Source organism: Phocoena phocoena, chromosome 3 (assembly GCF_963924675.1).
Source record: "Phocoena phocoena chromosome 3, mPhoPho1.1, whole genome shotgun sequence".
In the NCBI taxonomy this organism is placed as follows: domain Eukaryota; kingdom Metazoa; phylum Chordata; class Mammalia; order Artiodactyla; family Phocoenidae; genus Phocoena; species Phocoena phocoena.
In genome coordinates, this window is record NC_089221.1 from 73223777 (window position 1) to 73251628 (window position 27852).

The 27852-nt window shown below is 37.6% G+C and overlaps 1 protein-coding gene across 1 annotated transcript in view; it reads left to right on the top strand.

Moving 5' to 3' along the window:
• ADGRV1 (adhesion G protein-coupled receptor V1) overlaps positions 1 to 27852 on the top strand; it is a 542990-nt gene that overhangs the window by 240247 nt on the left and 274891 nt on the right. The window contains exons 80-83 of the mRNA XM_065873671.1: positions 710 to 959; positions 1489 to 1628; positions 3164 to 3324; positions 10591 to 10691. Of these exons, the coding sequence (XP_065729743.1) occupies positions 710 to 959; positions 1489 to 1628; positions 3164 to 3324; positions 10591 to 10691 (652 nt within the window). The remainder of the gene's footprint in view (positions 1 to 709; positions 960 to 1488; positions 1629 to 3163; positions 3325 to 10590; positions 10692 to 27852) is intronic.

Here is a 27852-nt window from a genome sequence, read left to right on the forward strand (position 1 = left end):
TAGCCTCCTCCAGGCAAGGTTTCTGATTTAGTAAGAATGGGATGTGATCTAGAAATCTGTGTTTTAAAACAAGCTTCAAGGTGATTTCAACACACACTGAGGTTTGGAAGCAATTTCACTGAGCACAGGATCTCGTGCCTAGGGAATGTTGAAAACAGTTGTTAAATGGATAAAGATCCCTGCTCAGGGCTGTTTCTTTTATCAGATATATGGTTAAATTGGAAATGCTCTGATGGCTTAGAAAGGGGTGAGGTAAACTTGATGAAAACATGGCTCTAGGTATGTAAGTTTTGTGATATTCTTGAATATAAAGCAGAGTTTCTGTTTAGTGGTGCATCCTTTCCTCAACCTATTCCACCAATGCTGATGTGACTAATACAGAAAAGTACATTTTATAACCACAGATCTGATATCTGTGAAACAGCTTGCAAAAGCCCATGTTTTAGGTTATAAGGGGGATCAGGCCAGAGGATGCAGAAAGTTCTGTGCAGAAAATCCTAACAATTCACCATAAAAGAACTGAAAGCACATTCTCTTTACTGCTCCTGGGTAGGTGGTGTCATGGTTATACATAAAGAAAGGAGCTCCAATGTGATGAATTTTAACAAATAAGTTTTTAACAAGTATGTTTTAAAAAATTTAACAAATATTTGCAAATATATATGCAAATGCATGCCATTTTAGCAGAACCTTTGCTTTTCTGTCATAGAAGCAAAACCATCCTTGACAGTTGCCCGTATTTGTCCATACTGGCTCTTCACTGGTACCCTCAGCAAATCAATGGGCACAAGTTTGAAGGAAAAGAAGGTGATTATATTCGAATTCCAGAGAGGTTATTGGATGTTCCGGATGCAGAAATAATGGCCGGGAAAAGTATATGTGAATTAGTCCAGTTTACAGAGTATAGCAGCCAGCAGTGGTTTATAACTGGAACTAATCTTCATGCCCTGAAAAATAAGGTAATCTATCATTTAAAGAATTATGTGGTTAGAATCTGATTTTTCCTTAGCAAACATATTCCTCAGGATACATTCACTTGACCAGATTTGTGGTAAATGCTAGACATGGTGAGCTAATTACGAAACACGTCCTATCTTTATGAGCTAGTTGTAGAATGTTTAGTCTCAAAAATAGTTGGAAATATTTCCTTCATGTTTTATTAAGTAAAATATATATATATAAGTGGAGAAAGTGAAAAAAAAACCCCATAGCCTTCTCTAATGCTATATTGTATTGTATATCCCACGTGTGATGAAGTCTGACAATAAAGTCTGTCAGCTGGAGACTGCCCAGCAGCTGGAGCAGAGGTAGAATGTTTGCAGTGGAAAACCAACCAGACAGCCTGCATTCATAAGCTATGAATAACAGTGACAGTAAGCAAGTAACTAAAATGACCAGAAAAATGAAGCAAAGTTCAGAATGGGAGATTCAGTCATGACATTAATTTGAAAAAAATCATTACATTTTCTATTCTTTTTGGCATTGTAGGTATTATCTTTGAGTGTGAAAGGCCAGAGTTCACAACCCCTGACCAACAACAATGAGATTCTCTACAGGATTTATGCTGCTGAGCCTAGAATTGTTCCCCAGACATCTCTGTGTCTCCTTTGGAATCAGGCTGCTGCAAGGTACTTGTTAATAATTCTTTAAAATCAGAATTTGCTCCTTCCCCATTCTAGTATCATTAAGCCCAGTTTTTTTTTTTTTTCCTGTACTGAACATAGAGGTCTCAGGTGAGATTTTAGACTGGAGAATAACCTCTACACTAAATGAGACAAAGCAGCATAGGAAATGGTCTAGCCTTGTGCAGGTGGCAAACGCAACCAAACAATTTAAATATGTGTTTAACACATTATGTACTCCTTTATTATTACTACTTCCTTGGGACATAGTGTGAGTTCTACTCAATTCAGATAACCTCCCTGTGGTTATTGGTTAATTTATTGAGCAGGGAAGGAATTTCTTTTGACCCCTTCCATCTGGGCTTGTGGTTCTGGATCTGCTGCTCTATGTTTAGAGGGAGTAGTAGGGATTTATAATTCTAGTCCACATATGACTTGGAGTACATTTTGGGATTAAAGCCATGCACAAGAATGAGAAGAAGGGCATGATTCTTTCTTTAATTCTCCTTGGCCTAAGACATGTTTCTGAGCAGTTCTCTCTCTGGGAGCTCAACCGGGGCTGCAGGGTCAGGAATTGCTGGCTTAGAAGGTTTAGGGTTCAAATCAGTCACTAGGTTCTGTTTGTTACTGACTTACAGCCACACCAACTAAAATTCTAAAGAGGGTTCAACAGCTTAGTTGGGTAACCAACTGTCCTTCAAACACCAAAACTCTCCTTAGTCTCGTTGTAAAAAAATAATTTTCCATTGAAATTCCTAATGTCCGAGGACACATCTTAAACCTAATACACTCTACAATCCTCAATATACAATTAATACTGAATGTTTCAAGCTTGAATCTGCAGTTGGGATTAAGAAGTTTTAAGTCCTTAGAAAAGTAAAGGGATCAAGAGGCACTGGAAGGGAAGAGGCTCAATCAGTAGTCACTGAGGGATGCTCGGAAGGCATGGAATGTGACACTGTATTTGCTATAATCATGACAGTTATTGTGGTAAAAGCCAAACCTTATAGAAGGAAACACCTGAAAGAACCCTGGGAAACATTTACATAATACAACTGGCTCAAAATCCAAACAAAATGAGCTAGGAAACTTAGAAAAGCATGTAAGTAATTTATGTGGCTCAAAATAAAGGAGTTGTGAAAAATGAGGAAGGGTGAACACTGCACATTTGATGGCTATGTTGACCTTTTGGTATTCTTGAACGCTAGGGAAGAGTACTTTCTGTTGAACACCTTGAGTGTGTTTGCTTTAGATTAGGTAGGGACGTGATACTGCTCTTTTGAGAGGACCAGCTTCTTCGGTATTGGGAATGCTTCTGCAGGTTTAGTTAGTATTTAGGCTGCTTCTTAAAGTATCTGTGGGATCTTTGTGTCATGTCTTGGACAAGATGTTCCCTCCAATGTTTCTTCTTGAAAATGTGGTCTGCTTACGTCTTGAGTAAAGAACACTTAGGTTCAGTAAGTTATTTTTTCTTTAAAAGCCATCTCAACGCCTAAAGTATTGATGAAAGAGGAGTAGTGACGATTGTGTTTTTGCCCTAGCTGGTTGTCTGACAGTCAGTTTTGCAAAGTGGTTGAGGACACTTCAGACTACGTGGAATGTGCCTGTTCATACATGTCCGTGTATGCAGTCTATGCCCAGACTGACAACTTGTCTTCATACAACGAAGCTTTTTTCTCTTCTGGATTTATATGTATCTCAGGTGAGTTACAGTATTTTTGAGTCAACAATTTAAAATATCGATGAGAATAAAACCTGTTTTCCCGGAGTCTTTTTATATATGCAAGATGTGGACGTACTGTAATTCATCAACACAAGGAGAAAATATACTTTCCCATGGTCTTGTTCATTAATTCATACAGCAGTTGTTTATGGAGGACCAACTTTGTACTGAGGGAAAGGAAAGAACAAGACATAGTTCCAACTCATCTGTAATATAAAGTACAGTGTGGGATAGAAACTAGATAGTAAGAAAGGGTATAGTTGATAGTGCTGTGATTTAGAAGGCAGATTCTGCAGTGGAATATCAGGATTGTGTGAGGTAATATAAACAAAGCATTTTGTATTTTCATTAGAAAATAAACCTATCCCTTGGGTTGATTTGTATTCTGCAGTCTAGAAGCTCTAAATATGGCTTAACCACTGTGTTAAAAAAGAAATTGTCTTTCACCTTCTACATCTAGGTCCCATTTCTGGCAGGAATAGGAACTTGAGTTGTGTTAATGTCTGTCAAACTATTTACCTATAACTTAGCTTTGAATAACTATAGAATTATTCTCATTTGCTGTTTTGATTTTGTGGTTGGGAGTCTGAGAATTCCTTACACTACATTTCTGTCCCCACCCTCATCCATTCTATGCCCTGAGTCATCTTTTACAGATGTACAGCAGCTTCTGTGAACAACATGCTACACAGAGGACTGGGTATAGGGTAACTCTGAAGCCAAATGGCCTGGGTTCAAATCCTGGTCCTGCCATTGTCTAGTTGTAAGACCTGGGCCTAATACCTCCATTTCCATACCCACAATATATGATTTTAAATTGTGTTAGGGCTTCCCTGGTGGTGCAGTGGTTGGGAGTCCGCCTGCCGATGCAGGGGACACGGTTTCATGCCCCGGTCTGGGAGGATCCCACATGCCACGGAGCGGCTAGGCCCATGAGCCATGGCCGCTGAGCCTGCGCGTCTGGAGCCTGTGCTCTGCAACGGGAGAGGCCACAACATGTGAGAGGCCTGCGTACTGCAAAAAAAAAAAAAAAAAATTATGCTTAAATTGTGTTAACAGGGTGGTAGATATACTAACTCAGACATTCTGCTTTCATGATATTTTGTGTGTAAATGTGATTATCATTGAATTTATGTCTTTTACTTGGTGTGCAAACAGTCCCCTAGCAATCTTTATCAATTACGAAAATTTTGTGGAGGTAGAAGCATGTAATTAATTATTCTTCTTTGTCCTGGTTGTTAAATCTTTCTACTATAATTTAATGTTCTGTGTCCTAGTTAAAATATTTTCATTATAATTTCATTTTATAAAGTTATACATTTTCCTTAATGTATCTTAATTCTAAACCTAACTTAGATTCAGTAGCAAAAGTTAATAATTTCTTATTCTTAATAGCATCTTCCATAAGAATGATGTTTCTTGCTTAATAGATTCTTCTAGGTACACAGAGTTCCAAAATCAGATTGAGACATCCTATTTTACTTTGATGTAATCTATTTACAGAAATTTCATAGACTGATGAAATAGAGCCAAAAGGTAAAATGCTGAAATAAAATCTATTTAGATATCATTTCATGTATTTCCATAGAGACATAAATCTAAGTGCTAATATAACCCACAAAAATCCTTTGCTTGTTCTAAATACTAAACATCAAAGCAAAGAGTTTTAAAAACTAAAGAGAGAATGTTACCTTGATTTTTTTTAGAAGACTAGCAGGACTGTAAGATATTTCCTGAGAGAATTGTTAATAAATATGCATTTTTGCAACTAACTCTTGAAAAGGCTGCATAGATTTACTCATGTATTTGAGAACCAACACCCACATATTAATATCTACATTTATTACTTTTGACTTGGACTCATATTTGAAATTATTGGGTTTTTTCCCCTCTGTCCATGACATATTGTAACATGGATTGCACGTTCTGTGGATCAGGAGACATAAAGTCCTATCTTTGTGCTCAGTTTCAGCTTCTGGGGAGGATGACATTCTATCACTCTGAGGGCCCCCAGGAACGAGGCAAGAGACTTTTATATATCTTACATACACATTCTCTAATTTAGATCAGGCCACACCAAATATCCCTCTGAATTTGGAAGCAATCTGACAAACTCTTTTCATGAAATGCGGTAACATACAATTAGACAGGAATTAAACCCTTTCTAAAAAAAATCAGGATAGATCACAGTGTATCTGTTCCAATTCTAGTTTACAGTTCTGGTTACTTTACTAGAGCAGAACAACTAAAATGATCCAAGTGTATGAAATGGGCATGTAGGCCAAGAAGTTAATAATCCTCCATTTAGAAAGGTGAAAGACTAGGCTATATACTTGTGACTTTTAAAATTGTAAACCAGTTTGTCAAATTCCAAGAAATTAAAGTTATCCCTTGAAGCTAAAAAAAGATAGAAAGGACGAGTAAATAACTGCACAGCAGTGTAACGTTATGGGACTCGCCTCAAAGGTGATTTGGAAGAATCACAACTTACAATAACTTTAGATGATAATGCCATAATTATATAGTTATTGAGGAACCTAAGCATGGTTTGAGGTACTATTACTATTCGGAGAATAATATCAAAGAAACCTGCTCTGCTTCCCATAACTCTGTTGATGTTGGTCTATCAGAGGTAGACATTGGGTTAAAATCATCCTAATTTTGACTCTGGAGTACAATGCATATGGCCTTATGAACTTAATGAGACGCTGTAACGTTCCATAATCCACTTCGTTTTTAACATCAATACATGAACTAGGTCATGTTTGATGTACTTGTAGGTGGGTGAGTCTCCTGTTTTGAAGTGCTTTTACGCTGAGACCTCACATCTGTTCTTTTTTGTTCTCTTATGGTGGAGAAATCCTTTAACACATTAGTCAAACTAAAGCTTTCCCTTTTAAATGATGAATAGTTTTATTTACTGTATAGATTACTAAGTATATAAATGCCAACACAATGTCATTGTTTACAGTAAGTAACAGGAGATAATTGTCTATAAATTGCTAAATACTAAGACTTACAGGATAAGTAAATCAGCCCAATCCAGAATACTTTGAAGCATGCTTATTCTTTTGTTCAGGTTTATTAAACTGTAAGACTATTCTAAAAAAAAAAAAGAATATTCTAGTTGTGCTTTTATATTTTACAAGCTGATATTCTAATTGTTTTTCTAGGAAAAAAACTCTTATCAGATGCCACCCATTCATTTTTAATTATTTTTAAATATAAGAGATATTTACTAAATTTCTGTGTCAGACTCTTCTAAAGATATTAATTTCGTATTCACAGTAATTGTTGTCCTAAGATAGACATTATAATTATCAAAACAGTTTCATTCTATCTAATGGGGAGTTATTTACAAGAAGAATCGAAAAAATATCAACTTAAAAAAAAAAGCAGTTTTAAGGGGTTACTGCAGGTGATAAAGAAGTCAGAGAGCTTAGTCTAATTCTGACATGGCATAAAAATGTTGGATTTCTCTAGCTATGTATCTATAATAACATGTATTGTTTAGGATGGCCCTGATTGCAAGTGACAGAAAGCAAGTCAAATATCTTAAATAAGCAGAATTTAGTTTCGGGGTTGATTAGTTCAGCACCCCAGTGGCATCATCAGGGGCCCAGCCTCTTTACATTTGTCTGTTTTGCTCTCCTCAAAGGTTTTATTTTATTTTCTCCGCCTTGCCCCTACGTGGTCTTGAGCTGGCTGCAGCAGCTCTAAGCATCCCATAACTCTGCCTAGGCTTGCCAAGGGAAAAGCACTTATCTGGATCCAGTTTTAAGAGCAATGAAAACTTTCCTGAAAACCACCCAGAGCATTTTCCTGCACATCTCTTTGACCAGAATTGTGTTCTGTGACCTTTCATAAACAGTCTTGGGACAGTTTAACACAGCACTCTCCAGTAGATCTTTCTTCGATGATGGAAATGTTCTGCCCTCTTCAGTGTGGTGGCTACTGGCTACATCTGGTTATTGAGCCCTTGAAATATGGCTGGTACAATTGGAGCCTGAATGTTAAATTCTATTTAATTTTAATTAATTAAAATTTAAATAGCCACATGTGGCTAGTGGCTACTGTATTGAACTTCATAGGTTACCCAGAGGCTGGTCTCCTGGCAACCTCTTCCCTCTGGAGTAAACCCTTCCCTCTAATACACAGAAGTTGTGTACTCTAAGGTGTTTTGTATTGACTTTTGTTTACCCTAGAAAACTTTTCAGGATTGACAGTTTTGTTTTCCTGTCCTTAGCTTATTAGTAGCTGTAATCAAGAGGCATCACGCTGAAGGGAGAGTTGCAGGAATATGGGAATCAATAGAGATGAGCAACAAAAAGTAAAAAAGGTGACAGTTACAGCTAACATTAGGTGGGAGAAGAGAAAAAAAACCTAAGCTAACAAACGAATAACTGATTTAATAATCTAGTGATCATTTGGTTTTTAGATTGATCTGTAGAGAAGACAGAGATACATAAGTAAAGCAATACAAAATGTATAAATATTTTAAAGAGATTTTCATGGGAAAAAGTGTTAATGTTTGGCTTGTGGAGGGATAAACTTCAGTGATTTGGACAGTATGTCCCATTTGTAAGTGATGCCAAACAGTAGTTATTTACTGGATATCTATATTCATATACAAACAGTACATATGTATATACACATACAAACATTCGAATATTGTATAGATAGATAAGATCTTTGGTCCACTTTGGTAATTGCAAAAGAATCCAGTGGTTCTTTAGAGTTTTTCTTATCTAAATCAAAGATTATCAATGTTATCATTTTGTTAAGGGTAATTTATCTTCCATCTTACTGTCTAATCATATAGAAAAGTTATTTGTGTTAGTAAACTGATTAATTGCTTTTTTCCAACAGATTCTGTAACCTACATAGTGCTAGGGAAAAATCAAATGAAAATTATTCAATCAGCAACTTGTTTTTCTACATAATTGCCAAGGAATCAGTTTTTACAAACCTGTTTAGAGTATACCTTTAGGCAATACCTGGAATTGTTACACTTCATTTTAAAAAATTTCTATTTATAATTATACCTTTTTGTACCCTGTGATTTACATATTAAGGGAATTTAAACCAAAAAAAGGTTACAATTTTTAAAAAACTGACTTGTAAATTTAAATTATGGATGCTGAATACAGCTCTTCAATATCAGATAAGAAAATAAAAGATAAATACGTAGCATATAGTGTTTAGGAACTTGGTAATTGAAGTATTTATTTCTTTAAATCTAAGGTATTCAGTATCTCTCCCAAGGCCAGTTGAGGCTAGGCCACTTGAGGTTTTTTTAGCCGCATTCTTTTCTCCTAAATAAAAAATGCATCTAGATAATCATCATACATTACACTTACAGGCTAATAGAACCTAGCCCATTCTCCTGCCACTGGCTTTGAATCCTGGACTGCCACCAGGTGTCCTGCTAGCATTTTAATTGAAGCTTCATAGACTTAATTAAATATTACTGATCTGGTCAAGTTTAACTGTACTAAATTTGTATCATGAAATGGGAGTATAGTGGAGAATTACCAAGTTAGGGGAAAAGGCTGTGAATAAGTTCTTCTTGTGAACTAGAAAGAAACAGGTGACTCAGGAGTATTTCTCCTTTGCCCAGCCCTAATCCCCTTGCCTCATATTGTTACCATCCACCACAGTAAACTCATAGTAAAGCACATATTTGTGATCATGTGGCCGGCAATGAAATGAGACTTCCAAGGCCCTGCTTTTAAGTCAGTGTGGTAACACACACAGACCCCACACACACACACTCATACACACACTCTCACACTCAACCTGAACCTTCAGTTTAAGGTGACTCTGACCATCACAGGAAGTTCAAAGTGTACATTTGTGAGTTTGGAGCAACAGCTTAAATAGTTTATAAGCTACCTAAGTAAAAATGCAGTTTCTGGCTATACTGTGTACCTGTGTGGGAGGATTGGGCAGGCAGCCCCAGGACCTGCACACCTGTCCCAGAACACCTCATGGCAGCCTTCCTAAAAGTGGATTACTCCTGATTTCTTGGCCAAATTTCTAGGCTGAAAGCCTTGGCTAATGCAAAGCCTCACTTCCTGTGTGGAACTTTGTCTACCTAATGCAAACCTAAACATATTGAAAGCTTTTCCCAGAAGGATTTCTGAGAGGCATTTCTGTGCTGACAATTAGTCACAGACCCCATGTGCGCATTTTGCAGATATCCAGTCCACTTATGCTAACATGTGGTGTACGTACTTGAGAAGTTTGTTCCATGGCTTCAGAAAAGATAATGAAGAAACAAAATGTTAAACAAATGCAGCGTCTCCTGCTTGCCATGGAGGTGTTGATGAATGAGCTAATGCATGCAGAGTACAGGGCAAAGCAGCATACACAAGCCAGTTGTTATGTTTCAACACTTCTTAGACAAAATAACCCTACTGAGGATGAGAGTGGAGTAAAAGGCTTAAGTGATAAAGCAAATAGGTTACTTTGTGCAGCACATTTAAATTTTAAAAGGCAGGAAATATTTATAAAATATATATAGGTTCTACATTTAAAACCTAACATTAAAAGAAATTTATACAAATTGCAAGATAAAAGATGTATGCGTTAGCCCTGAGATTCTGATCTTCCCCTTGAAGTAGTATAGGTAGGTAAATTCAAGTAGATTTAAAGAAAATAAGAATAATGTTCTTCACACTACTTGGAAATGTAGATGTTTAGGTTAAAAAGCATCTCAGTGAGAAAGAACACATTTTGTTCCTGGTTTTGGCACCCAGGTTGCTTTAAAAATTCATAATCACCACTGTTGTAATTACATAATTATTTCTAGTAGACAAAAAGGGGTAATTTCCAAACCTGAGTTTTGGTAGCACCATTCACAATTTTATGCCTGAAAAATCCTATTCACCTCCCTAAGTGTCTCTATTTAGCAAGCCACCTGATCATGGAAAATTAGATTGGAATTTGATTCTTTTCTTAAACAGTAAAACTTGTCTAAATTATTAATCTGCTTAATTTGTGCTTTCCTTTTAGTAGGGAAGTAAACAAGTAGATATTTGAAATTTAACGTTACCCTTGGGCTTAATAAGTGTGAGGATTTTATATGTCTTGTCAAGTGGACTGGATTGAAATTGGAACATGAATGTTCCCTGAGATGTTGTGCTATGAGGCCTTATGTGCTTACCTTTTCCAGAGATTTTACCATGCTTCTGTTTATTCATGGATTGTAAAACCACACATGGGCTTTTTTTGTTTCTACAGGTCTCTGCCTGGCTGTTCTTTCCCATATCTTCTGTGCCAAGTATTCCATGTTTGCAGCTAAACTTCTGACTCACATGATGGCAGCCAGCTTAGGTACACAGGTAGGAGAGCGCTGGGATTTCCCACTTTCATGTGATGTTCATGTTTCTTCTTCTGTGATCCTTGAGTATAAGTAAAGTTTAATCTCAATTTAGTTGAAATAAGCTTGTTTAAATTGTAGTGGAGGAGGCTGGGGAAGGAGAGCAGTAAGAGGAAATGAGAGTATCAGGTCTAAAAAGTGTCTTTTGTGAACTTTCTACAGAGAAATACCTTAGTGTCACCGCTTACAAGAAAATAACTGCTGCTTATCATGAAGCATCATATTGTCTATTTATGTATTACTAATGTGTATATATGTTAAAATGAGCACATTTTAATTTAATCTGAATAAAATATGCTCTGTTACAGATCCTTTATATGGAGGGCATTAAAATGATATATACTGTTTATTTATTTATTTATATTTGGCTGCATTGGGTCTTTGTTGCTGCGTGCAGGCTTTCTCTAGTTGCGATGAGTGGGGACTACTTTTCGTTGCCCTGTGCAGCTTCTCGTTGCGGTGGCTTCTCTTATTGTGGAGCACGGGCTCTAGGTGTGCGGGCTTCAGTAGTTGTGGCACGGGGGCTCAGTAGTTGTGGCTTGCGGGCTCTAGAGCACAGGCTCAGTAGTTGTAGTGCATGGGCTTAGTTGCTCCGTGGCATGTGGGATCTCCCCAGACTAGGGCTTGAACCCGTGTCCCCTTCATTGGCAGGCGGATTCTTAACCACTGTGCCACCAGGGAAGCCCAAAATGATATATACTTTAAGACATCTGGATAATATATTTTGCTTCATTTAATATTATAGAATACAGTTTGGTAGAACATTCTTTTTTGAAAAACCGTTTCTATGGCAGAAGAAATAGTGTGAAAAGCATTGAGTCATTCATTAGCATGCATTTTAAAGCACACAGTTTAAAACCCGGAAGGCAGATCAAAAAGATGAAATTAAATGCCTTTTCTGTCCATGAGATATTCACAGTCTGGAACAGTAGATGTACATACAGATAACTCTAATGCAGTGTAATTAGTGTGAACACAGACTATTTGTAAATATAGTTGAGGACTTAATATTTCTGCGAAGGTAAGGGAAGTCTTCACAGAGGAGGTGATATTTGGGGTGGGCTCAAGTGAGAAATTCATGCAGCTTGTTGATTAGGAGTAAGATGGGCATAGACATCTATATAAGCAAACAGGAAAAAGCATAATCACTTCTACTTGAAGAGTGTAATTACAGTTTCAACCAGAAGAATACACTATATAATGTTATTATTGAGAAAACTTTGTAATATTGTTTTATAAAATTTCCTCATTTCTGGGTAGGTGGGTGCACATCTGAAGTGCAGAAAATGCTGGTGCCTGATTGTGTGCTGGTGTATGCATGTGTTCAGTTTACGTAAATTTATTGTGCTGTCCTTACACTTAGGAGTTGCACGCATTTTAGAATGCTAATGGCATTCTATTTAACTCCTAACAGAACCTTTAAAAATAATACTACAGGAGGAGCTGAAATATAAAATGGAAAATTATCTGGGACATTGGACTTCTCTTGCCTTTTTTGGTCCCAGGAGTGAAAATGACATGAGTAAATTTCATAACTACTTTTTAGGGAAAAATGAAGTGCTGAATTCTAAGTGGAAGATCCCAGATTGTGCTTTTAAAGTACCTATGAACTATGAGAGGTAACAGCTGTTACCAAAGGGGGGCTTACATTGAGTTTGACAAGACTATTTATATTGCCTTGGTAGCTATCTTAGTTGTCTGATCTTGCCTTCGCTTCTTGTATTTAAGATCTTAGAAAACCCACCTTCCATAATTAGAGTTTACTTGGCTGTATTCACCACCCACTCTGGTGATTTTTTGGCAGCAGAATTTGTACAAGTCTTAATTATAGAACCATAGAATTACAGACAACTCTTCAGTGTCCTAGCAGACAAATTTGCTCATGTCTAGGGATGTAAAAAAAAGACAGGATTTATATCTTGGGACACTGCCTTCAGATTCACATTATACTTAACATTAATTTTGGAGAAAATAGTCAAATCCATGTTATTCAGTATATTTTTAGAATAGATAAAGCAACGTGGCATGAAAAATCCTACAATGTATGACTTGTCATGTGACGTAACTAAAAAAGAACTTCCGTAGTTTATTTTTGGCAGGACGAATTGTTGATAGGTTGTGGATAGAAAGTACTGTTTCCTCAAAATGTTTTACCTATCTACTTTGATTTTTAGAAATCCTCTCTAAATTAAAGAGAATAATTTTCTCCTTTAAAACCTTTTAGCAAAGCCTTTGAAAAATTCTTAGACTCTCCAAAAAAAAGAATGAAGCTGACTGCAGGAACTTGGGCCTACCCTTTCATTTATGAATTTTAAAATCACGTTTATATCTCCAGTTACAGAATCTTGCCAGTGGGGGGATTCCAGTTCCAGTCTTGGACCTCTCATTTGGGATCCTCCATCAACTATATGTTCCCATTCTTATAGTTTAAGTTTCCTGTAGAGAAGTCTTAAAAAATACAGTTTGGCCTGTGGGTCTTTGGCTAAAAGTAAAATTTCTCTAGCTGACCTCAAGTGTTTGAGTTGTGAATACTCTGTAGACAGGTCTGCCAAGACCATTTGGTTTTAAATCTTTATTGCTGGCCTAGGACTAAGTCGAATGGCTTTTGTGGAAAGGGGAAGAATAAAAATGTAATGGCCTCTGACTTCCTTTCAGGGCAGTGTGTCAGTGAGGGAAGCAATCAGCATCAGGAAAATGTGATAGTCTGTATTTCTCGAAACATATATTGTATCTAATGTTCTTCCTTTAAAAGACAAAAGATTCTGCTTTAATCTAGAATTTGTGTCATTCAAGCATCTTTGAGAACCACTGACTATAAATTACCAGCAGGTGGCAGTGAAAGATTTTTTTTTTTTTTTTTTTTTTTTTTTTCCAAAACCGGTTTTTAGTCTCTAGCAAAGATGGAGTTCAGTAGAGAACTTAAGATGTTTTCACAGCACTTCTTGCACTGGGCTAGAGAGTATTCTTCTGCAACTTAGCAAACATGCATTTGTGATTTTCTACCTTTCTCTTTTTATCCCTTTTGTTCAGAATTGAACTAATGAGTCTGAAAGGCACGGTAAGAAAGCTTGTGCATCACTAGCTTGGACTATATCTTTCTGTCATTTATCATTTATAGTTAAATTCAGGGGTATAACATTATTTTCATTATATTTATGTTGTATAAGCTTTAAGAAGTGTGTTGTTGGAGAAAAGTAGGTTTAAATGTCGCAGAAGTTTTAAGATAAGATCTGTGTTTTCAGTATTGTTTATTTTAAAAGTATGTGTTTTTCGGGGCTTCCCTGGTGGCGCAGTGGTTGAGAGTCCGCCTGCCGATGCAGGGAGCACGGGTTCGTGCCCCGGTCCGGGAGGATCCCACGTGCCACGGAGCGGCTGGGCCCGTGAGCCATGGCCTCTGAGCCTGCGCGTCCGGAGCCTGTGCTCCGCAACGGGAGAGGCCACAACAGTGAGAGGCCCGCGTACCGCAAAAAAAAAAAAAAAAGTATGCATTTTTCTTCAGTGCCAAGTTAATGTTTCTCACTCATCTAAAAGAAAATGATTAAATGGCAAGAAATTGTGAGATCATTATCTTTAAATATGAAGGAGAAGAGAGCAAACAAATTTTCATGACATTGGTGATATTTCTTGGAAAAACATCTAATTATATCTTAGGAATTTTTATCTTAGAATCACATTGCCAGCCCATGTGTGCCCTGATAAGGCTGGTAAACAACTAGGACAAAGGACAAGTTTGCAGTTCAGGGTTCTCAGTTCTGGGGGTTCTGTTAGGAAAAGCAATTCTCCAAATCTAAAAAAAGAACAGAAGTTTCCTCATAGAAAGATGATAAGATAGAACTGCATTTACTCTGATTAATAAACTTAACCAGAGGGAAACGTTTGTTTGTTTGTTTGTTTTCTCTGTATTTTGTTTGCATGGCTTAAGCACCTTTTTCTGAAAGTGAAGAGCAAATTAGTCTAGAAAAAAATGTATGTAAAAATACTCTCTGAATTCAGATGACACCGGATATCTGAGAATTTGAAATACTTAAATATGAATTTTGGGTAGCCGCTGGATGTATGGGAGTTTTAGCTTCCATAGGCCCTCTCCTTAAGAAGGGACAAGGAAATCGCCTTAAAATTCAGAGGACTGTTCTCTGGAATTTAGCAAAAAGTTGGACTGTAAGTGACTTGTCCAGTTTCCTCATTCTGTAATGCTTTGGGATGTCATCTTGCAATGTCATTTTGTTTCCCGGGTAGGATTCTGTGTAGATACTCCTGCCAATAGATTCTGCTTTAATCTGCAATTTATGTTATTTTAGCTTTGAGTATCTAGCATTTTTGAGACGCAGAATCATTGGCTGTACGTGAAGGAAGCCAGAAGCCAACTGTGACCTCTTCAGTACTGATTCCTTATGGCTACTCCAGGGTCTGGTTTCTCTCCTGGCAGCTTGCACTGTTGTGTTGAGTCTGTCAGCTCAGGAAAGTCATTGTGTGTGTAGGGTCTGAAAACATGTGTCTTATAGGCATATCTTTGTGGATTGAAGCAGAGTCAGACAGAAATTGTAAAATGTTCGTTACTCAGAACAGATTTTTCATTAGCTGGAAGTTTTAGTTAATTGCTTGTTAAGCAGGGTATCCTTTGTTATTTCTGCTTTTGTTATTTAAGAAAAAGGAATTCAAGAGTTTGAGTACAAGAATAAAAATTGGACCTTGTTTTGAGGATTGGGAAGCACGAAGGATCATTATTCAGTGAAACATTTATGATCATTTGTTTGTGTAGATGCAAATGGATTAGGAAAGTGTTTCCTAAAGTTGGATGTAGGCATCTTGTTAAAATTCAGATACTAAATCATTAAGTCTGGGTGGGTTTCTGGATCCCACTAGTTGAGAGATTAGGTTAGCTCTGTTAGGACCCAGATACATTTCTGGTTGTTGTTGCTGTTATTGTTTTTATTATTACTATTATTATTATTATTATTACTTAACCCATAGTACTAACCTATTTTCTTTACTCTAAAAATAATTTCTGTAAGAAATTCCATTAATTAAATGTTTACTTCATTTAAAGTGTCATTGCCTTGAAACCGCTTACAAACATTTATCTTTCCATCCTGAAGGGAAAACTTCGGCTACCGTTTCCTTCTGGCTTTCTTTTCTTCCTCCTGGGTTACTAAGAAAAGATCCTCAGACATGGGAACTAATGTAGGACTGAGAGTGCAGACCAGACTTTTATTTTGGTCTTTCTCATAGCATTTCACACTTGCAGAACTTCTCAGTATTGTACGTGGACGTAAACCACTAGAAAGAAGGTGTAACCAGCACCTCCACCACCATTTCTTTCCTATAAAGAGCTTGTAAGCGCCTCCACTTCAATAGTATTGAGTATGTAAGGCTTTTATTTTTTATACAAAAAATTGTTAGGTATTTAACTGTACCTTTCCTTCACATAGACGTTAATTTGGTGAACATGAATAAAGAGCATTCTGCGCACAGATATGAATATACATTTGAGTTGAACTTACTAAACTATTTGATTCTAGTTTAGGTATGCTCATTAATGTGGCCAAAATAGTATCACTATTCATGACTATGAATGCCCATTTAATCATCCAGCAGTGAAATTAAAGCAAAAAAAAAATTGAACAAACCCTACTTATCCCCCATCAGGATCATCATTCATCTATGAACTCACCTGCTTCCACCTCATCTACCATATGCACAGTACTGAGATTGTGCAACGGGAAATACCAGGCAAGATATATACACATGAAGCATGTAGATAACAGTCTGAAAATGAACCTTATGGTAAGAACCAAGTTGTATGTAGAAGAAAGTCTCCTCTTCTCTAGGATACTAGGTAGTATTGCATAAGCTGTGGGTGAGGGCCTTAGCTTGAAAAGGCTCCACAGAGCAAGTGGAATCAGACTTGGTTGTTGAAAGATGGATAAGATTTGAAGAAATAGGATGTGGCACATTCTAGGCAGGGGAAAAGAACAAGAATAAAGACCTGAAGGGTTTAGTGACCTTGGGAATTCCACTTAGGTAAGACCTGCCCCTGGCATAGGGAACTAGATAAGCCATCGAAGGTGAGGTAGTTGTATATTGTCTGAGAATTGGTGGGAGTCACCAATGGAGTAGTCCGAAAGGGCACAGTGTGAAAGGATTGTTCCAAAGGATTGATCTGGCAATTAGGGTTTAAATAAAAAATGGATTAAAATAGAAGAATGCCTGGAGATGGGTTTAGAGAGGCAGGGTGGGGAGCTTTTACCATCATCTGGTTATGTTGGGTCACGTAACCAGTGGCAGTGGACAGTGGTAGTGGCAATGAGAATTCAAAGGAAAGAAGAGGAACTAATTAAAAAACACCCTGTTTTGTGCTATGAAAGTATTACTGTTTTAGTTTTCTATTTAAATCAATACAAAGGTCACACTGTAAATTTTATTTTATTTAATAAACGTGTTAATAAACATTAATATAATACCTACTAAGCATTATATGAGGTTGGCACTAGTACTCTTCCTATTTTACAATTGAGGAAACAGAGGCACAAAGAGTTTTAAGTTTTTTGTCCTAGGTCACGTAGCGATACGTTTCAGAACTGGAAATTGAGCGTAAGTACCCTTTAACCACTACGTATACTGCCTCATAAATCGTGAATTAATGAGATTTACCCTATCACCAAAGAGATAGATAGCCTTTTCTTATTTAAGTCATTTGACTTAAATAGAAAAGGCCAGAAGTTTTAATAGATGGAGAAGGATACATGCAATTTTGGGCATTAGGAATTTAGAGTTCCCATAGCACATTTAAGCTAGTGATTTCAATGTTAGCTACATAAACAAGCGTTGACACTATAAAATAGTTCTTTGGGACAGGTTGAGGAGAGAACCTGATTATAGAATACATGTAACTAATGTCACAAGGGCTTGCCTTTATGGCACTGAACTGTGCCATAAAACATTTACATGTATTGCTTTATTCACTCCTTGTAACAACCAGATGAGGTGGGTACTTTTATCATCCCTATTTTACAAATGGAAAGAATGGGACTAAGAAGTTCAGTTACCTGCCCTAACTAACCTTCAGAGCTAGAATGTGGCAGCTGGAAGGGTCTGAACTCAAGTCCATCTGCTTCCAAAATCTGTGTTTTAAGACACTGTGCCATGTGGAAAGAGAAGGATCATTAGAAGCAGCTAACTAAAGCATAGTTAAAGTTTCTGAGGCCAAGGAAGGAAAAGATGTTTCAAATGGAAGGATTTAGCATCAGTGGGAGATTAGTCCTCCAGTTTGGCAAGAACAAAGTCGCTGGAAACCTTGGTGAGAGATGATGAAAATAAGACACAAAAGGTTAGGGAGTTCAGTCGATGGGGAGGAAATGGAAGGGTTGTTTCAGACCACACATGAGAGAAGCTTGGTGGTGAAAGAAGGGACCTGTTGGGGCACAAGAAGCGGGAACAGCTCTGGCGCCTCTGATATAAAAAGCTCGCTGAAGGGAAGCTGGACCCTGGGGCTACCAGCTACCACCCACCAAAGGGGTAGGTCTCCTCCTCTCCCATCCCACTCTCCCTCCCACATTGGTATTTTTATTTTCTTGAAATAGAACTTTCTTTAGCAGTTTGATGAAAGGGTTATAGGAATTGGTAAATTTCTCTGTGATCCATGTTTTTATTTATAGTTTTTGATTACTTTGACATTTTTTATGCCTAAGACAAGTAACTTCCTGCTTGTGTGCCTAACCTAATCATGTTATACCTAGGAGACAATTAAAGCTCTGGTTTGAGCTCGTTTTTTTCCCCCCATTTCTTGAATCCAAATTTTCTTTGATGACCTTACATTTTTGGTATTATTATTATTGAATTTCACGTAAACTTGCAATCAGTCATGAAGTAAATCTGTAGCTAGTGTTTATCAAATAATGTTATAATCCATTCTACAACCAAAAATATTAATATTATGCTATTCACAAGTATGTGCTTTGAGGGATTAAGATGATATTGGTATTTAAATGGAGGAAAACTTGAAGAAATAATAAGTTTTATGTTTGCTTTCTTCTTAAGAACATATTTATATATCAAAATTTTTTATTCTTAAAATCTTTTAATAATAAAATCCAGCTCCTTTTTTCCAGCAAGCTTTCAAAATTCAGCTCAACCGTAGATTCACTAAATTGAAAATAAGTGGACGCTGAAGATACAAAAATAGTATCATGGGCACACTACTGGGAAATTCAAACTTTCCCGAGTGCTGAAGTAGCAAAGCAACAGAAAGAGTGAGTAATATTCTGAATGAGGCTACAGTGACATTATCATGTTTGCAACATGGCTTTTGTTACTAGGAAAAATTGTGAAGCAAATCCAGACTTTACCAGAAAATACCAGTTTGGAATCTTCTGTTACAGCCTCAAAAATATAAACTATCCTTGACTTTTAAAAGTCTTCTTTTGATCTCCCTAAGTAAGGAAAATCAGCATCTGAGAAAAAATGTTTTTATGAAAGTTTAATGATAGCTCTAAAGAACTTTAAGTAACAAATATGGAATGTAGGAGGAAGAGTCCCATTTTTGGAATTAGAGGACCAAATGGGGGAATGTCTCTGAGCTGCAATCGGAAAATCATTGGAAAAATAATAAGAATGCCTGGGCTTCCCTGGTGGCGCAGTGGTTGGGGGTCCGCCTGCTGATGCAGGGGACATGGGTTCGTGCCCCGGTCCGGGAAGATCCCACATGCCGCGGAGCGGCTGGGCCCGTGAGGCATGGAGCCTGTGCTCCGCAACGGGAGAGGCCACAGCAGTGAGAGGCCCGCGTACCGCAAAAAAAAAATAAGAAGAAGAAGAAGAATGCCTGCCTTGCAGAGTTGTTAAGAGGATAATAGGTCATGTTCAAAAATCTTGAAACACAAGGCCTAGGGAACAAACGAGGGGCAAAGGCGGAGGGTAAGGATGATTCCTGCTGCCACACAACACTGCAGAGGCCCGTTGGGTTCTGCTCTGAGTCCAACGCTTCCTAATGCCCTCTGGAGAACTGAGCCTGCTTTTCTCTTCCAGAGGTTTTCTTCAATCAACAGCAAGGGAGGTGAAAGTTTCTTCAGCCCCACCGTTTTTAAATAATTGGCTCTATCATGCCTATTATCACACCTCTCACTGTACTCTCCCAGAAGGGTTTTTATGTTGGTCTGCATTATCTTTAGACACTATATTAATTTTTGCTTTGTTTATATTTTTCAAATGTGATTTTTTCCTCCTAATCTTAAGTATCTTCTAAGTGTTGTGTCTTTATTGCTTGTGTTGCATTGTTAGAACCTTAAGAACGGTAGAGATGTAGATAGATATTTGAAAAAAAACTGCATGTGTGTCTGTGTGTATATGGTTTGACCTTGGGAATGTGGATGTGTGTACATTTGAAATTTGCAATAGGTATTTAAAAAAATTTATAGAAGTATAGTTGATTTACAATGTTGTGTTAATTTCTGCTGTACAGCAGAGTGACTCAGTTATACATATATTCTTTTTCATATTCTTTTCCATTATGGTTTATCACAGGATATTTTTATTTTAACATCTTTATTGGAATATAATTGCTTTACAATGGTGTGTTAGTTTCTGCTTTATAACACAGTGAATCAGCTATACATATACGTATATCCCCATATCCCCTCCCTCTTGCATCTCCCTCCCACCCGCCCTATCCCACCCCTCCAGGTGGTCACAAAGCACGGAGCTGATCTCCCTGTGCTATGCGGCTGCTTCCCACTAGCCATCTATTTTACATGTGGTAGTATATATAAGTCCATGCCACTCTCTCACTTCGTCCCAGCTTACCCTTCCCCCTCCCCGTGTCCTCAAGTCCATTCTCTACGTCTGCATCTTTATTCCTGTCCTGCCCCTACGTTCTTCAGAACCATTTTTCTTTTTAGATTCCATATATATTTGTTAGCATACGGTATTTGTTTTTCTCTTTCTGACTTACTTCACTCTGTATGACAGTCTCTAGGTCCATCCACTTCACTACCAATAACTCCATTTCGTTTCTTTTTATGGCTGAATAATATTTATCACAGGATATTGAATATAGTTCCCTGTGCTATACAGTAGGACCTTCTTGTTTATCCATGCTGTATATAGTAGTTTGCATCTGCTAATCCCAAACCCCCAATCCTTCCCTCCCCCCCCACCCCCTGACAGCCACACATCTGTCCTCTGTGTCTGTGAGGCTGTTTCTCTTTCGTAGATGTGTTCATTTGTGCCATATTTTAGATCCCACGTATAGGTGATATCGTATGGTATTTGTCTTTCTTCTTCTGACTTATTTTGCTTAGTATGGTAATCTCTAAGTTCATCCATGTTGCTTAAGGTGGCATTATTTCATTCTTTTCTATGGCTGAGTAATATTCCAGTGTGTGTGTGTGTGTGTGTGTGTGTGTGTGTGTGTGTGTGTGTATCTATCTAGATAGGTAGATAGATACACACACACACACACACACACACACACACACCATATCTTCTTTATCCATTCATCTTTCAGTGGACATTTAGGTTGTTTCCTTGTTTTGTCTATTGTAAATAGTGCTGCTATGAACATAGGGGTGCATACATCTTTTCCAATTATAGTTTTGTCTGGGCATATGCCCAGAAGTGGGATTGCTGGATCATATGGCAACTCTGTTTTTAGTTTTTTTTCAAGGAACCTCCTTGCTGTTTTCCATAATGGCTGCATCAGTTTACATTACCACCAACCGTGTAAGAGGGTTCCCTTTTCTCCATACTGTCTCCAACGTTTATTATTTTTAGACTTTTTAAATAATGGTCGTTCTGACTGTTGTGAGGTGGTACCTCTTTGTAGTTTTGAATTGCATTTCTCTAATAATAGTGATGATGAGCATCTTTTCATGTGCCTATTGGCCATATGTATGTCTTCTTTGGAGAAATGTTTATTTAGATCTTCTGCCCATTTTTTGATTGGGTTTTTTTTGTTTTGTTTTTGATATTGAGTTATATAAGCCATTTGTATATTTTGGAAATTAAGCCCTTGTTGGTCGCATAATTTGCAAATATTTTCTCCCAGTCCTTACGTTGTTTCTTCATTTTGTTTATGGTTTCCTTTGCAGTACAGAAACTTGTAGGTTTGATTACGTCCCATTTACTTATTTTTGGTTTTATTCCTATTGGGAATAGGCATATTTTTAACAAAGGGACACTATTTAACGAAACAGTACCGCTAAGGACTACCGTAAGCCCTTGATCTGCGTAATTCCATGTAATCCTTACGACACCCTGTGAGACCGTCGGTATTATTATGATTGCCTCTGCATTGCACATGAAAAATCTGAGACCCCAAAAGGTTACATTACTTGCCCAGGCCCAATGCCCCATCTCTGTGTGAGAAAGACACCTCAGAACCCTTCAATGGTGCCTTTCCCCTCCACTTCCATGGAGCATAACAGCATGGTCTCCTGCAGACAGCTTTAAAAAAAAAGAAAAAAAAGCCTTGTTGAGATTGAATTCACATGCCATACATTGCAGCCATTGAAAGTGTACAATTCAGTGGCTTTTAGTATATTCAGCGAGTTGTGTACCCATTTCCACAATCAGTTTTATTTTTGTAGCTTTATTGAAGTATAGTTAACATTTGCTACTAGAGTAATCATGTTAGTAGGCCTCTCTTTCATCTTTTTAGCTCCTCAACATCTTCCTTCCTTTTGTGGCTCTTTTCAATGACTGGCCCTCACAAAATTGGTTTTTATGTTTCCATATACATCTGTAAGTCCCAGGAAGCTGTGCCTGAGTTTTAGCTTCTTGCTTTACCTACAGTGTCTTACACTTAACTGCCTATCTGCCTAACTGAACTTTAAGTTCCTGAGCAAAGCGACTATTCTTTTTTTACATCATATACTATGCCAAAAGGTGTATAAGAGGGCCAAAATAACAGCAGTTATACAAGTAAAGTAGCGTTTTCTATCGGCTTGTTAGTTGTGTGAGTCCAGAACCAGCTTTCTGGCAGAGCCCCGTTTGGATCCCATCTCCTGGGAACGTGTACTTTGTGTTCTGCCAGGGATGAGGAGGAACTTGGTTTCAGGCACTATGTTTTGGTTGTAAGCGTGAATGTTATTGCCAAGTTGAAAAAGTTACATGTCACATATCAACAACAAAGTGCATTTCCTGGCCAGGTTTCACGTGTAGAAGATGGCATGTGCAAATGATTTTATGGGCCTGGAAATGGAGAAATTCCACAGCAACCCCAGACCTCACCTCTAAGCCGCACCCCAACCCAATTTATGCCCTTGATCCTTCTGGAATACAGAAATCAAAGTTAAATGAAAGTTAGCTTCTGAATTGATATTCTCAATTTTTGCATGTTTTAAAACTATTTTAGTATGGATATCCCCTTTGAAAAATATGTATAGGATTAACCATATTTGTAAATTAAATGCATTTTATCTCTCTTCTTCCAGAGGATATCTCAATTGTATCCTTTTCTGTCAATCTTTACCTTTATCATACTCATCTAAGCCATCTCTCTTTTATAGTAGTGTCCAAATTATTACCCATGGTTTTGCTTTGGCCCCTTTCTTTATAATCTATTCTCTTCTCAGCAGCCACAGTAGTCCTTTGCAAGACTAAATCAGCTCAAGTCACTCTCCCACCTAAAATCCTTCAGTGACTTCCTACTGCACTAAAAGAGAAACTTCTGACCTGCATCCAACAGACCATGAGGATCACCCCTGCCTACACTGATCTCACCTCCTCCCATCTCCACCCATTCACCCAGCACCAGTGACAGTGGACTCTTTTCAGGGCCTTAAACGTGCCACCTCCTTCTTGTCTTGGGTCCTGGGTTCCAGTTAGTCTCTAAGCCTGGAAAGTTCTATACTAGTGCTTTGCTCATTCATGTATTCATTCATCCATCCTTCATTCACACTCAGCTCCCATAGTATCACCTCAGAACAGCCTCCCTGAGTAGCTCTCCCACCCCACAATATCGCATCCTCATTATGTTTGCTTTATATCATATATCAGTATCTGAATCCTCTTGTTCATTTGTTGTATTCATTCCCATTCCTCGCTCCCTACTCCCCTTCTCCTAGAACGTAAACTCCATTAGATCAGGACTCCCCTGTCTTGCTCATTGCTGTGTTTCTAGCACTCATAAAAAACTTTTTGACACGTACTAGATTTCCAATAAAAACTAGTTAGAATAACAGAACAAACGGTGAGGTGAAAGGAAATTGCAGGCTTGCTCCTAATGAACGTCTTCAGTTTAAAACTAACCAATCAGGCTTCCCTGGTGGCGCAGTGGTGGAGAGTCCACCTGCCGATGCAGGGGACACGGGTTCGTGCCCCGGTCTGGGAAGATCCCACATGCCGTGGAGCGGCTGGGCCCGTGAGCCATGGCCGCGGAGCCTGCGCGTACGGAGCCTGTGCTCCGCAATGGGAGAGGCCACAACAGTGAGAGGCCCGCATACAGCAAAAAAAACCCCAAAAAACTAACCTATCACCATTTTCTCATGAAAATAAACTTCCTGTATTCTCAATTCCTTAAAAAAAGTCAGAATTTTAAAAAAAGATTATTCATATTCTTAAAGAATTGTAATGTTGTAGTGATCTACAACTTATAAATAAATTGTAGTATAAATTTTGGTTTATAATTTAAATGTGTTCAATTCACAATTAGTTTTTCCCCCAAAAGTAGTTATAAAGAGAAGTTAAGATCCCAAGCCAGCCACTAAAGCCCTTTAACTCTTAATCTAGCTATTGTGGGTTCTATTAGTAATTTTTCTTTATGTAAAACACATTTCGATGTCTGGTGGGGAACTTCAAGAAAATCCTCCCTCCTTCCACAGCCTCTGTTACCTGGGTCGCCTTCCTTCAGAATTCCATAGAAGCAGACATGACGGCTCAGAATGGGGCAGGGAGAGGGGAGAGGAAACTCGAGGGGAGAGGGAGACTTCTTGAAGCCAGCTTCCTGAGTTTGGGTGGATGCTTGTGCAAGTGAGTTGGATAGCAAATGTGAAGGTTTTCTGGAGCTTGGGGACATAGTGTCAGGATAGAGAATTGGCTCATAAAGTAGCTTCATTAACTTCTTATTGAGAAGCAACGTTAGAGATGAGAGACCCACCACTGGAGTACACAGGAAAAGTTTTTCAATATCCCACAGTAAAATTTCTGTATCCCATAGGAATAACATTTTGTGTTAAAATTGAGTATAGACACTCAAGATAGATAATAACTAATTATAATAGCTACTTCTGATAAATAGTTAACTAGTAAATGTCTGTAGTGCCAAAGTAATTAAAATGGGCCGTTAAAAATAAGGATACAAGTAACAAGGTTGTCATATTGGTAGTGTGTTGGAATTAGGGCTGGGATGAAATACCCCAACATACTGTAATATGTCTACACATAATGAACAATCCTGCCTTGTTTAGAGTCATGATGAAACCAATGTTAGTTTCTGAGCTTATTGTATATATCTAATACAACATCCCCAAAGCCTTTGAACTTATGAGTAAAGCATTCATTACAATGCCTGGTATTACAAGTGAGTTAATGAGACAAAACAGTCACAAAACCCCATTCCTTCCCCCCCAAAAATATTGTAAAAAATCAGAGACTTTGACTTTAAGGAGTATGGTTTTGTACCTTGGAAATCTTTAATTAAAAAAGTAAAAGTATTGGTTAAGTTTCTTTGCCTCTTTGAATCTGCCTAGAAAAGTGTTCAATAAATATTTGTTTTAGAAGGGCAATATAAGCATGTTAAATTATATAAATAGAGGCGTGTAGGTATTGCTTACACAGTTTCTTCACTCCACAGAGGTACAAAGGCCAGAGGAGTTTAAGAGATTAACCCCAGGAAGACAGAGTAGCTGGAGTGCTGGAGTTAGCTCAGGTCATGGTCATCACTATTGTTAACTCACTAGGTGCTTGTGAGACTCCATAAAAAATGGTCTTATATTGTACAAACAGTCCTCACTTGAGCAACTTTCAACTCTTAGGATTAGGGATTGCTCTTTGAAAATGTTTGTCAGGGTAATTATTGAAGGCTCTTGTGTGAATGTAGACAAGTCAGATGAGGACAGGGAGGTCTGTCTATTACCTTGTGTTTGAGTCTAAATCAGAGCAGCAGAAAAATATATTTATTCTGTAGGTAACAAAAAGACCTTTTGTGAAGTTTTTGTGGAAACCCAATTTAAATTTATCTCCTTGTATATGCAACCACCATTCATTGTTCCCATTCTGCAAATATTATTGTCATATATAATGTATCAAGCTCTTTGGTAGTAACTGCAGACATAAAGATAAATAAAACATAGTTTAGACCCTGGTGCATTTATAGTCTACTGCAAAGGGGATAAACATGTAAATAAATGAATGCAATAGAATGTGATAGGCAGTCTGTACAGCATACAGTGGGAACCAAAAATAGGGGAGTTTTTAATTCTATCCAGGATGAGGGGTGGCGTCAGGAAAATCTTCATAGCAGTGAGAGTGCTAAAGCTGTCTTGAAAGATGAGAAGTCTTTACCAGGTAGACTCTACATATAATTAAAATACAGACTTTAGTAAAGGCAGAGGAATGGGCAGTGTCTGGCAGGATTGCTCTGCATTGGATCATATTCTGTTTATTTCGCAGGGCTTTTGGGATGTTTCCGCTGGTTAAGGGTTGATGGTGACAGAAGGAGAATTACTTCTGCTGCAGACCTGGAAGAGCTGGAGAGTAGTCTCCAGACCTGAGCAGAACTGATATTTGGGGAAGAAACAGGAAATGAGAATTTCTTATAGGTTTTTCTAGGATAAAAATTTGGAGGCCACAGATATATTTTTGTGTCTCATGAGCATTTTTCTTAGAAGTGTGTTAACTGGTCTAACCTGAAAAGGCTAACATCCAATTCTGTACCACAGCTCATAAAAAAATCAGAAGTCTCTATTCTGTAAAGTGTCAGTGGAAGTTCAGATGGGTTTTTTTTGGTCATTTATTAATGCATGAGGTAATATGTTTTAGAAATCGAAGCATTCATTATGCATGGAGATAAAAAGCTATTTCATATTTTAAAGAATAATTCCTCAGAACAATTCTAATGAACTCTTTGTTGTTAGCTTTGGTGAAGAAATAGGTAAAAGCTGATCAGGTATAAAGTATTTTTCAATGTTATTTCAAATATAATCTGCAATCATATGTTAAAGACCCATAAAGGCCTAAATCAATATAGTCATATATATTGCAATATTTAAACGTATTTAAAAATATTAATAGAACACTACATTTTATATGCCCTTTTAAGTAAGCCCTAGGGACAAAATTCCAGAAAAAAAGCTACAGTGAAATTGTGATAACTCCAACTGTATAACAGTAGGAAATATATCCTGTGTATATTTTCTGTGATACTACCCTTTGTGAATTTCCCATTGAATTCATATTCTTGAGGTAAAGATAGAGTTCAGAGCATAGAGAAATGCAGTGAAAATACCACAGGAAAGTATTTGTGGTGTTGTTTAAAATTCAGCATGTGTAAAGTTATCAACAGGCTTGAGAACAACAATATAAGCAATTTTTTTCCTAAATAGAAGCTAGTCTGAGAGAATAGACTTCCGTCAGAAGTGGCTGCTGTTAGGGAGAGGGGAAGCTGAATTCAAATTGTTTTGTGAGAAACTAGAAAAGAGGAAGCAATTCAGCTTCACAATCAGTCCCTGACATTTGACTTACTCTCTTCGGGGTTTACAAGTAGCTGACAAGTTACATATAACGCACTCTGCCTAATCCTGGGCGGCCTCTCTTCCAGCTGATGTCTGCGTCAGTGGTGGCCATGAGAGAGGAAACAACTTGAAGAAAAGATTGTTTACCACTTCGGTGTAACATGAAATTTAGAAGGAAGTGGTTTAGAGCACCCTTGGAATACTGCTTTGTATAAATCTAAAAGATGTACTTAGCAGACAGTCCTAAACGATAATTAGGATCTCATTCTGAAGGGCACCTTCTTACTACTTCTTCGGGGGTAACTACAAAAAGTCCAAGACATACTTTTAATAAATACCTCTTATCTTTATAGTCATTTATAAATTCTGCATGAGATTAAACAAATAATCAAACTGACTAGCAAACACCAAAGTAGTCACAGTCATGTCCTCAAGAAGATTGTAATCTAAGAAGTACTG